Source organism: Schistocerca piceifrons, chromosome 4, assembly GCF_021461385.2.
Source record: "Schistocerca piceifrons isolate TAMUIC-IGC-003096 chromosome 4, iqSchPice1.1, whole genome shotgun sequence".
In the NCBI taxonomy this organism is placed as follows: Eukaryota; Metazoa; Arthropoda; class Insecta; order Orthoptera; family Acrididae; genus Schistocerca; species Schistocerca piceifrons.
The window spans coordinates 62,978,778-62,991,670 of NC_060141.1; the positions used below are offsets into that span (position 1 = coordinate 62,978,778).

General features: G+C 37.6%; 1 protein-coding gene across 2 annotated transcripts in view; it reads left to right on the forward strand.

Moving 5' to 3' along the window:
- Positions 1-5,857: 5,857 nt before the first annotated feature.
- The window catches only part of LOC124795764 (ras-related protein Rab-24-like), a 54,355-nt gene continuing 47,319 nt past the window's right edge, over positions 5,858-12,893 (forward strand). Inside the window, exons 1-2 of one of the 2 annotated variants that reach the window (XM_047259848.1) lie at positions 5,858-6,071; positions 7,330-7,418. In XM_047259848.1, the coding sequence (XP_047115804.1) occupies positions 5,958-6,071; positions 7,330-7,418 (203 nt within the window). In that variant the 5' untranslated portion in view covers positions 5,858-5,957. The remainder of the gene's footprint in view (positions 6,072-7,329; positions 7,419-12,893) is intronic. The other variant, XM_047259849.1, reaches the window with a different exon arrangement.

The window sequence follows — 12,893 nt, forward strand, 5'->3', positions numbered from 1 at the left end:
TTTAAGTAGTTCTAAGTTCTAGGGGACTGATGACCACAGATGTTAAGTCCCATAGTGCTCAGAGCCATTTTTGTAGGGTTTGCAATGATCTGTGTGCATACATTACTTTGGTTTGCTGTTGTTGGCACTTTGTTTTTTGTGTACAACTGGTGTCTCTGTATCAGTTTCACCGAAGTAGTTGCGTATCCTGTGCTCAGTAGATTGCAAATTGGTTTCATTTTGGCGGTAATGTTATTTTCCTTTTGTTGAATAACTTTTTAAACTGCGGTACTGGTTTTGTCTAAAGTACCTGCTTCAGCTTGTGAAATTGCGTCAGATAAATTTTCATTAATTTTGTCTCTTTCCTTTTTGGCACAGCCTGATTCGATTTCAAGTGACGCTACTTTTAAAGTGAGTTCATCTATTGCTGCTGGTATATTTTCGCAATCCTTGTGCAGTTTGTTTACTACAGTAGATATGTTCTTTACTGTCAAAGTTAATTGTGTTTGTGTAGCTTCCAGGTTCGTGTGTGTGTCTTTCGTCGCTTTTGTTTCCTGCTCTACTGTATCATTCTGCTCGTTAAAAGTGTCTAATTTCTGTTTTATACCTGTAATGTCATTCTTTACTTTGGAAGGTACATCTTGTTTTGGCTGTTTTTCCATGTCTTTAAATTTTACATTCATCTCCTCGCGAAAATTCTTTGTCCAATCACTGATCTGCAGTGTGACTGTATCCTGAAATTCTCTTAAAACTTGTTTTTGCTCTTGTTTTATGTGGTTTATGTCTTGTATGACTATGGTAAGGTTTTGCGACAAACTGTCAAATTTTGTATTTATGTCTGTTCGCAAATTGGTGTTTGTATTTTTTATTTCGGTGCTCAAGCTATCAAGTTTTTGAAGTATCGCGGCAAGTGAGCTATTTTGGCTGCTTTTAATGTACTTTGGTTGTTAACAACTGTACTTTGTAAATTGACATTTTCGTACGATAGGTGACGGTAATGTATCATCAAAAACAATGTTATCTTTGCTTTCCATGTAGATACGTGATGTAGTTTCATCTATTGTCATCAATGTATCATCAAAGTTAGAGCTCTGTGTAAGCTCAATAGCACTTGTCATTTCGGTCATGTTCATCTTCCGCCAGTACCTCGTCTCCTACCTTCTAAACTTGCCTGCAGAGTGAAAATTTCATTCTGGAAACATCCGCCGGGCTGTGGCTAAGCCATTTCTCCACAATATCCTTTCTTTCAGGAGTGCTAATCCTGCATGATTTGCAGGAGAGCTTCTGTAAAGTTTGGAAGGTAGGAGACGAGGTATGGGTGGAAGTAAAGCTGTAAGGACGGGGCGTGAGTCGTGCTTGGGTAGCTCAGTTGTTAGAGCACTTGCTCGTGAAAGGCAAAGGTCCCAAGTTAGAGTCTCGGTCAGGGACACAGTTTTAATCTAACAGGAAGTTTTATATCAGCATACACACCGTTGCAGAGTGAAAATTTCATTCTGGAAACATCCCCCAGGCAGTGGCTAAGCCATGTCTGCACAATATCCTTTCTTTCAGGAGTACTAGTCCTGCAAGGTTCGCAGGAGAGCTTCTGTAAGGTTTGGAAGGTAGGAGACGAGGTACTTGTGGAAGTCAAGCTGTGAGGACGGAGCGTGAGTCGTCCTCGGGTAGTTCAGTTGTTAGAGCACTTGCCCACGAATGGCAAAGATTCCGAGTTCGAGCCTCGGTCTATCACACAGTTTTAATCTGCCTGGAAGTTTCATATCAGCATACACACCGCTGCAGAGTGAAAATCTCATTTTGGAAACATCCCCCATGCTGTGGCTAAGCCATGTGTCCGCTATTTCCTTTCTTTCAGAAGTGCTAGTCCTGCAAGGTTCGCTGGAGAGCTTCTGTAAAGTTTAGAAGGTAGGAGACGAGGTACTGGCGGAAGTAAACCTGTGAGGACGGGTAGTGAGTCGTCCTTGGGTAGCTCAGTTGTTAGAGCACTTGCCAGCGAATGGCAAAAGTCCCGAGATCGAGTCTAGGTCTGGCACACAGTAGCTGCCTGGAAGTTTCAAGCTTTTAGTACTTTGTTGGAAATGCCATCAATTTCATGTGAGCTTTTACTTTTGGCTAAATTTATTATTTCCCTAATTTCAGTAGGAGAGATGGGTGGGGTCTTAATTTTACCAAATTGCATGGGTATTGCCTCTCCATAGATAGCCTTGCATTTTATTGTGAATAGTTGGATCGTATTTTCTCCACAACATTTAAAAAACGAATATTAAAATGTTTTCTACTTCTGACTTTCTGTTAACAAACTTTTCATTGAGTTTCATAGAAATAGTCTTCCTGTGCTTTCGATTGCCTGATTTCCTTTTATCAATGTTACAAATTGTATTAATTTTATTATGAGTGGTGATAGTCTCAGTCATAATCCACATACATCTGGACTTTTTAATAATTTTCCTTAATACAGTGCAGTAGTTTTTATAATGTTTAATGTTTCTGTATCATTACCCCTTCTAGCTTTAAGATACATTTCCCTCTTCTGTTTACAGGATAGTTTTATCTCTTTCGTAAGCCATGGCTTTTTAGATGGTTTCTTACAATTATTATCCTATCATTAACGTCGACATGCAGCAGGATTTTGGAGCATATATTGTGTTCAGACATTATGAATGACCTTGAAGAGAATGGTCTGTTGACACACAGTCAGTACATATTTAGAAAGCATCGTTCTTGTGAAACACGACTAGCTCTTTACACAAACCAAGTGTTGAATGCTATTGACAAGGGATTTCAAATTGATTCCGTATTTCTGGATTTCTGAAAGGCTTTTGATACTATACCACACAAGTACCTTGTAGTGAAATTGCGAGCTTATGGAATATGGCCTCAGTTATGTGACTGGACTCGTGATTTCCTGTTAGAGAGGTCACAGTTCGTGGAAATTGTTGGAAAGCCATCGAGTAAAACAGAAGTGATTTTTGGTGTTCCCCAAGTTAGTGTTATAGGCCCTCTGCTGTTCTTTATTACATGAACGAGTTAGGAGACAATGTGAGCAGCCACCTTAGGTTGTTTGCAGATGTGCACCATCTAGTAAACTCATCATAAGATCAAAACAAATTTAGAAAAGATATCTGAATGGCACGAAAATTGCAGTTGACCCTAAATAATGAAAAGTGTGAGGTCATCCACATGAGTGCTAAAAGTAATCCGTTAAACTTCGGTTACACGTTAAATCAGTCTAACCCAAAGGAAGTAAATTTAACTAAATACCTAGGAATTACTATCATAAACAATTTAAATTCGAAAGAACACGTAGGAAATGTTGTGGAGAAGGCAAACCACAGACTGCGTTTTACTGACATGACACTTAGAAAATGTAACGGAGCTACTAAAGAGACAGCCACACTATGCTTATCCATACTCTTGGAATACTGCTGCATGATCTGGGATCATATAGGATTAACGGAATACGTCAAGAAAGTTCAACGAAGAGCAGCACGTTTTGCATTATCGCGAAACAGGGGAGAGAGTGTCAGGGACATGATACTGATCTTGGGATGACACCATTAAAACAAAGGCGTGTTTCGTTATGGTAAAATCTTTTTACGAAATTTCAATCACCAACTTTCTCTTGAATGCGAAAATATTTTGTTGATGCTGACCTACACGGGGAGAAAAGGATCATCATAATAAAATAAGGGAAATCACAGCTCACACAGAAAGATATAGGTGCTCGTTTTTTCTGCATGCTGTTTAAGAGAGTAATAAAAGAAAATTATTGTGAAGATGGTTTGATGAACCCCCCAGCCAGGCACCTTGCAGTGATTTGCAAAGTTTCCATATGGATGTAGATGTGGATATCTTTTACTGTTTTCCTAGGGACACACTTTCCAAAATTCTCACAGAGGTATTACGACATAGGTTAAATTTTAACTTAGCATCAAGTTTCCTGTACACCTCATCCCAGTCTAAGTGTTGCAAGATTTCCCTTAAATTTACAGTTGTCATATCGTTAACTGAATGCACTATTTTGGAGGATTGTTTTGCTTTACTGTATGGAGCTATCTCATATACTGTAACTAACTGTGCATTATGATGAAACAGACAATTCTTATCTGGAAAAGTTTTTATTTGATCACATTTATCTTGATCTATAAAAACATTATCTATCAGTGTGCTTCTTTCCTGTACCACCCGAGTAGGACTCTCAATAACAGTTGTCAAATTGAAAGAACCAAGTAATACTTTAAAGTGAAGCTTCCTACTGGATTCTTTCAGAAAATCTATATTGAAATTCCGACCAATAATAATTTTCTTACCTCTGTCTGACAGACCACACAACAAAGAATCCAACCCTTTTTTTTCAAAAATAGCTGAAAATTTCCCAGTGGGGCCCTATACATGGCTACAATTACAAAAGTATCATTATTTAGTTTAAGCTCACATGCTTATGTTGCTCTACACAAAATTTTTTAGTTTCTAAATTTTTCACACTATGATAAATTGTAACATTATGGCAACTTCTCCCCTCTCCATAGTGCTTCTACTTACATGTGCCGAAAGCTCATATCCATCTACATTTACTTTTTCCATATCTGCGACCAAATGATGTTCAGGCAGGCAAGAAAAAGAAAATAAATGAAATAAAAGGAAATGATAAAAACCCATGGCTGAAGTGAGCAAACAGTAAGCTCTAAAATAGCCCGTTCTGCCCCCTCAGGGCAGAGAGGGGAAAAAAAAGTCAGGAGCGCAGTTCGTCAGCGCAACTGACAATGGCGACTTGTCTGATCACCGAAATATTGTACCCGTCGGACACTATGTACCAACAATACACCCGTGAACTCTTTGATTAAGATTAGACTACCAACAGCACACACAAAAGTATTTTGGCACTCGTTCTTGCTGTGCTCTAAAGGTGAATAGAATGAGAAAAAATCCTAATAACTAATACAATGGGACATACCCTTTGACACGCACTGTGTGAATGTAAATAAAGAACTTTTGTGATGGCTAAAAAGTTTGTATGTTAGAAGCCAATTAAAAAAACAAAAAACAATAAAGAACTCCTCTGTAATGTCAGAGAAATAAACTCTTATAAAATTTGCAAATTTTTGAGGATTTTCTATTACCTTACCTCCATCTTTGATTCATATATTATTCTACTTGTGCCTACCTTTTCTAATTTCATATTTTATGACATACCATACTACTTTGCTTTTATTCTCTGCAGTGTATGTTATTTTGTCATTGAAAGGTTTTTTTGCAATATACATTACCCTCCTGTAGGTCTTTTCGTACCACTGATAGCGATCTAGGAACTGTAAATCAGTATGATGTTTTTGGAAAGAATTGAGGAAGTTAAGTGTTTGTGAGGCCTTTTCTAATGTCTGCATTTATCCATCTATTTTCCTTTCCTAGATAAATCTTGTATCAGTACGCCGGCGACATGGATGCAAAATAAATACAAATATAGATTCTGCAAAACCCGACAGGGTTTTCACCCATTTCCACTGCTCGCCATAATATGTTCTTCTTTTATTATTCAGTGAATTTGGTAGACTTGAATTTTGTGTAACGTAGCACTTAAACGATTTAAACCCTCGTTTACAATTCTATGTTATATTTCTTGGACCATCAATGCTACCTTCATGTAAGAAATGAGAACAGCATTTAAAAAATTATATAAATTAATCTGAACGTTTACTTTTATGCTTATTGCTTACATTTGTGGTAGCGCATTATATCTGTAATTTTAATGAGACGCAGTAAGTTCCTCTTTGAGATAATGTATGTAACTGTTTACAGAAATTTCACTATTTCTCATAGCATTTTTTTTTTTTTTTTTTTAATCTGTATGAAGTAATTTTATCTTCAACTTATACGCTTTGTAACGTATTGGTAGTTCTGTGAGGCAAAGCCTTAGCATGAAGTGATTGGTGTGACTCATGTAATAGCAGCAAATATGAAAAGGGAGGACCGGGGAAGTGACTATGAGTAAAGTGGACGTGAAAGTTGTTCTTTTGGGCAGTGAATATGTAGGTAAAACAAGTCTTCTTGAAAGATATGTCCACGACCGATTTAGGAGTAATCTCCCATATCAAAATGTACGTGTGTTTCAGTTTATTGTTTATACACAAATGTCATTTTACTTTTGCGTATACAGTATATACGAATGATGTTTTATTAGGCATATTTACTTGGTATATTGTGTGTCATATGATGTTTGTTCATAACTTGAAATGACAAGATGACCTGTTGATAAATTTGTTTTATTTCAAAAAATTTCATCGGGTTTTAAAGCATAATCCTCTTGGTTATCCGTTGATAGCATTATTGTCCCCACCGATCATCCAAAAAAAATTTTCTAATTTTTTGACATAGGATCCACGGTATACTTTGCTTACGTTCGTTACATAATGTCATACGGGATTGTTTTTTGGGGTAACTCATAAGGCGAAGCTTAAGCGTAATAAGAATTACCTGCTGTGTGAACTCGGGTGCTTCTCCCAGTATATTTATTCGCTAATGAAATATTCATCTTTTTCAGACCGATAGCTCAGCTCATGGAATCAGTGCTAGAAATAAGAACAATCTTTGTACACTCAATCACTCGCTTTAGTTCGAAATGATTTTAGTTATTCAGGAGCACGCACGTTCAGTAAGTCGCCAGGGCAATAAAAAGTGTAACTGCTTATCAACTTCAGTTTGAGGATCCTAAAAGATTTATTGGTAGCCAGTTCCCATTGCATTGATCAAATTCTTATCAGAGCGGTCTTGTGTGTGTATATGTTACTAATAATATCAAATAACTCGAGTACTATCTGACATTAACTAACTCATTGCAGTAATGGGATCATTGTAAATGTATTACAAAATGATTTTTCGACCTGATGATACATGGCTATGATAGCCAAAAAACTGTAAGCACTTGAGGGTAATGAACATTTGTTTTGTGACAAGTTTTTACATTTCAAACGAAAATGTTTAAGAATTTTTTACTTATTTCATATCCACAAAGAACATTTCACTTGATATCTGTCGAAGATAACATTACCATGCAGGTTTTTCTTTGTAAATATTTGTGTATTTTTGTCTTACTGACATGTTCTACATCCTGGAGAATCTTCTCCCTGTGAATTGTTTGGAACGAAAATTACAGCTGATCTAAGCCTAATCTAATCTCTGTTGGGTCTGTGTGGAATTATCACGATAGGTTTCTGAAGGGTTACATGTACCTATCAGGATTTTATTCCGCTATGTATAATTACACATAGGAGAAAAACCTTATACTTAGCATAGTCATGATTTTGTTTCTGGCTGGATTGAGGCAGCTAGTACTAAAAGTGTGGTGATCTGTTATAGACCATTGGCGCCGCCTTTGCAGCCAAGGTAGTGACTTTACGAGGGAAAAAATTTACTGTTGGAGTGTGGGACACAGCAGGCAGTGAACGGTATGCTAGAATTGAAGCCTTTTCTTTCTGGTAGTCATGGTAATGTGTTTTGTTAATTGAATGAAAGTTATCAAAATACTTCAGCTTTTGTATGTTGCGGCAGTATCAGAAATATATGGTAAATTCTGCATGTGAGACGATTCCATTGGTATGGATATAATATATGTACAGTTGAAAATAAGTATTAACATGAAAATAATTCAAATGTTGGCAGTTTTTTTTAAACTTAGGCCTTAAGGTGAACACTACACAGCCAAGCTTTTGCGAAGCAACCTGTGTAGTAATTCAGAATATCAAAAATAACACACATATGTATTTGAAATTCTTATCTTTGAGCTTCTTCTGTGCAAAGAAATTTGTGGTACTAGGTAACTTCTTGTTCTGCAGATCATTTACACAGTAAATCTTAATGGTGTCGAAGGGTCGACAGAAGCGTCCGATCCCACATGTCGGCTTTGACCCGTGACGTAAGGGTCTTGTCGTGTGTGACGTCATGACGGCGCGGAGTTTGGTTTGAGTGTGGCTGTCTCCAGTTTTGTTTTATCTTATTTTATTTACTTTTCTGATCTGTTCATTCTATCTCGTGAGATTTTTTTTTTTTTTTTAAAAACACTTATTACTTATTTTAATTATCTGTTTCCTCGAATTTCTGTTTTAGTTAATTATATTTATCTTTCTGATCTGTTCGTTCTATCCCGTGAGATTTTTTTAAAAAAAGACAAAAAACACTAATCAGCTACTGAAGCATCTTTATCTTCTATGGGTTGCAGGGGTTATGACCCCTGGGGAGGTGGGTGGGTATTCATGCATGGCTGTCTTCACTTACACGTTGTAGCTACGCAAGGCATCTAAATTTGTTTATATTTAGTTTGCCCCCCACCCAAAACACCCCATTTCCCGCGCTTGTCCCGTTAGTGTCATTAGGCTTCTTGTGGAAAGTGTGTGTGTTTGTTTTTTGTTTCCGCCATATTTGTGACGGCATGGGTCAAAGCAGACGGGTGGGATCGGACGCTTCCATATTTCTGTGTCGAACAAGTCCTATAAATATGAAATACAAGGAACAGCATGTATGAAAATATTAGATATTGAATAAGTTTAAAACGGCTATTATAAAATAAGAGTAATGCTACAGATGTTACATTTTAGTGGTAGAGGTGTAACACATTAATTCAACTTAGTCTCAAGTTATGTACCTAACAATGTTAAAATTATTGGGTATTGATATATTTATAAATAAATGAAGAGCATTTAGGTAACTGACCACAAATTTAGTTTAAAAGGTTTAATTTCATTTCAGCAAAAATTAACCTTTCCCGAAAATCTGTGATAGGTTCTTGATAAAGCAGACACCACTTGGGAAATGTCAGTTTCATTAGTATCGTGCTTTTCTAGCCATACAAATTTAGTTCTTACACCCCTCAGAATTTATCTAAAACTTCCTTTTTTTTTTTTTCCACAATATTTACGGGCAACTCCTCCAAGTAATTTTTGCAAATGTCCTCATTCAGATTCTAGTTTAAGAGTAACCCACCAAACAAGAAGACAAGGAAAAGGTTTCATCACTGAACTGATTGTAAAAGAATTAGTGTTTCTTCATCAAAGCTATATCTTGAAATAGATTTGATATGGAAGAGTGTACCATCTTCCCAGACATCACATTTTAACTCACATATTCCCATATGGTGTGGACACTGGAGTAGTTGTTGTGGTTTGAAGAGATCTGATGTCTTTCCAATGCTGCTGTAACTGGTCAGCATGGCTTTTAACCTCTGCCGGAACTGCTGTAATACTTTTGAGTTATTGATTTCGCACAAAAGATTATCGATCTGTAATGAGAGCTTGTCTACCTTTCACACCCATGTTGCTTCGCCATTCCTCCAATACCATCAATAGTGCCTTTTGCAAGGAATGTACAAACGAAATGCCAATTTACCCAAGACCACAGTCTTCTTTGCTGAAAAGCTGTATCGGCTAATTTGGAATGTTCACTAGTTCATGAATATTTAAATCACTTTATTTTTAGGAAATTTATTTCTTTGTCTCTGAAATATTTTCTGTTTAAAAGCTTGAGCAGCTAATTTATTGTCTTGCAGAGAATCAAATATTATAGCATACGAAAGTGAACTGGTAAAGTGTGAGGCACTGCTGTGTAAATAGTGATTTGTTAATTACTCCAGTGTGGGCTTTGGACTTCATGCTAATAAACAATAGTGAAGGTCCCACTGAAATCCATGTGAATAACACTCGTGCTAACTGAACCATCTTCAGCTTTTGTCAGCTTGAAGAAGGCACTTTTTGTTACAACAGTGAATATGAAACTTGGTTAATTTGTTCTCGGACATTTTGTAAACATCTATAGATCTTCCTGCATCACTTTAAGTACTCTTCCTTCTCATTATTCCATTGATAAACCACCCTGCCCCGAGGAGCTCCAAGTAAAGAGGCAATGAGTTTAGGAGTTTTTCACACTTCTTTGTTTCTACAATTCTAGACTGTGTCAAATTTCTTTGACAGTTGTTTTGGAATTACTTGTTTTTATGGGAGAAAAACAGTGATGTGTATAACAGCATTTCTGGCAACTATGATGTATAAAATTTTTGCACTGGAATTTTGTCTTTCATGGGTAATTAAGAGCGTGATGATTTTACTCTCATTAGTTCTAAATATACAAGGTGTACAACTTTGCTTCCACCGTTTTTTCGACTACATTTGAGGCTTAAATGAAACAAATTGGTTACACATTATCATTCAAAGTATTTTCCATCACTGGCCACTACTTTCTCCCATCTTTCGGACATCGAAAAATTGTTCATCTTGTGAAGCGATCCACGAATCGATCCAATTTGTGACTTCTTCATGAGATTAGAAGTGCTGGTCAGCCAGGCCATGCGCCATTGATCTAAACAGGTGATAGTCAGAGGGAGCAATGTCTGGAGAATACGGCAGGTGGGGTAGGACTTCCCAGTTGAACGTTTCCAAGTACGTTTTGACCTCTTTTGCAATGTGTGGTCGAGCATTGTCGTGCTGCAAAATCACTTTTTCGTGCCTCTCGCTGCACTTCGGCTGTTTGTCTTTTAATGCTTTGCTCAAATGCATTAATTGTGTTCAATAATGAGCACCTGTGATTGTTTCACTTGGTTTTAACACCTCATAGTACACGATGCTGAGCTGGTCCCACCAAATTCAGAGCATGATCTTGGAGCTGTGAATATTCGGTTTGGCCGTCGACGTGGAAGCATGGCCGGGATATCCCCTGATTTTTTTTGCGTTTAGGGTTATCGTAATGAACCCATTTTTTGTCCTTGGTCACAATGTGATGTAGAAATCCCTTCCATTTTTGCCTCTGAAGCAACTGTTCACAAACACACAGACGTCGTTCAATGTCTCTTGGTTTCAGCTCACACGGGACCCAAGTTCCTTCTTTCTGAATCATGCCCATTGCCTTGATACGTTTTGAAATGGCTTGCTGTGTCACTCCCACTCCCACTAATTGTGACAATTTTTCTGGAGTTTTACGCTGGGTCTTCACTGAGCAATGTCTCCAGTTCTGCATCTTCAAAAACATTCTCTCTTCCACCACTATGCCAGTGTAAGACGTTAAAATCTCTGTTCTTGAAGCGTTGAAACCAATCACGACACATTCTTTCACTAATAGTGTCCTTACCATACATACTTGATCATTCAATGAGACTCAGCTGTTGTTTTCTTCATATTGAAACAAAACAGTAACACCTCCCGCAAATGACGAGAATTAGGCTCGTAAACTGACATTTTCAATCGAGAACAACTTTATGATGCAGACACAAATCAACTGATGTTTGAATGAGGTTATGTTGACCGAGGTCCAAACTAACTGCCTGACATCTGTGATCTGTTTCTTTCCATTGCCACCTATCGGCAAAAGTCGGAAGCAAGACAAACTTTTCCATTTAATTTGTGACTGCTGTGACAGTAAACAGGACTGATGTGTGGATGCCCAGTGGAAGTAAGTTTTAAAGAAGAACAGAGAAATCAGTAAGATACATTGCCTAGTTTATTGCATAATTGGAAGTATATAAAATGCATCTGGGAAAGACATAGTGTTCGCAGGGAGCCAATACAGCTAAAAGATGTAGTGGATCAAGGAGATGCAGGAAGGTGTGTGTTATAGCCAGTTGCAGAGGGTGCAATACCAATCCAGCCCAGCATTCTGCCCCCATCTACTGTGGCCGCACTTGGTCATCCTCCCACACTTCCACTATTTGAGGGCTGTAGATGAATATTTGCTAGATGTCTGTCAGCAGGCTTCCAATGTGGAAGCTCTGTCAAGCCAACAACATTGACCTGTACAGGGCAGTGAGCAATGGAAGCAGTCTAGTAACAAGCAGAATCTTTCCAGCCAAAAATTTTGTAAGTACTTATTCCCTTTAAACTGTGGCCTCATGAACATTCCTTTTTCTTTCTGTAGGAATGACTTTACAATGTGTTTCTGTTGAACTGTCCCTTGGACAGGTAGTGCACACTAATAGGGACCTTACAGACTAAATGATGTTGAATGATTGCAACTATTTTGGAGTGTTAAGGGACGTAAATTTACATTGCTGGGTAACAGTGGGTGACAGGGCTATTTACATTGCATCCTGCCTTTACAAGCAAAGTTGTGAAGATGAGTGGAGAGGTACTGTGAGGCGAGGTGACGTGGTGAGTGCACCGATGAGGTGGCTGCACGTTTGCTGGAGATAGGTTTCCCCTGCCTGGTTTCTCATGAGCTATGGTCCGGAACTCCATTACGTGGGCATTAGAGGTGGTGTATGATGGTGTTTTAAACAGTAAAAAATGACAGTTTAGATGTAGGTTTAGGCTGATTTGGACTATTTCTGTTATGTCAATATAAGCTCAGAGTGTCTTAGTGAATTACAGTTAGGAGGGTAAAATGTATATTTACCTTTTTTTTAAATTGCAAAGTAATTAAGCTTCTTATGAGAATCACTAAAAAATTGGGGAAACTGAGCTTAAGATATTTGCTTCTGAAGTCGTGCAAAAGGAGGTCCATGTCACATGGGATAGAAGGAATAGCATGACAAACCTTACATTCAGTGTAATCTTAATGACCAATGCAGTAGAACATGAGTTCAGTTTGTTCCACAGAATACATTAATAAAATTATCAAGTAAGGCTGAAGGGATTCTAGTCTAAACTCTATCCTGTGATGATGCCAATAGGCATTTTGCCCCACATAATTGTTCTGTGTAAAGTAATGTTAACACATTACTCAACGACACATTACTCAACGTCTAAGAAATTTTATTACATTAAAATAGGAGACTAGTGTGCTACTAAACTGCACTGTCATTAACAGAATGATTTGAGATTTATCCCATTTGCTTGAACATGTAATCAGATACTGAGATATTGCAGCTTTTAAGACAACCTTTAATTTCTAAATTCTAGATAAATGTATGTGTGAGGTATGTGCTAGATCTTTTCCTGCCCTAT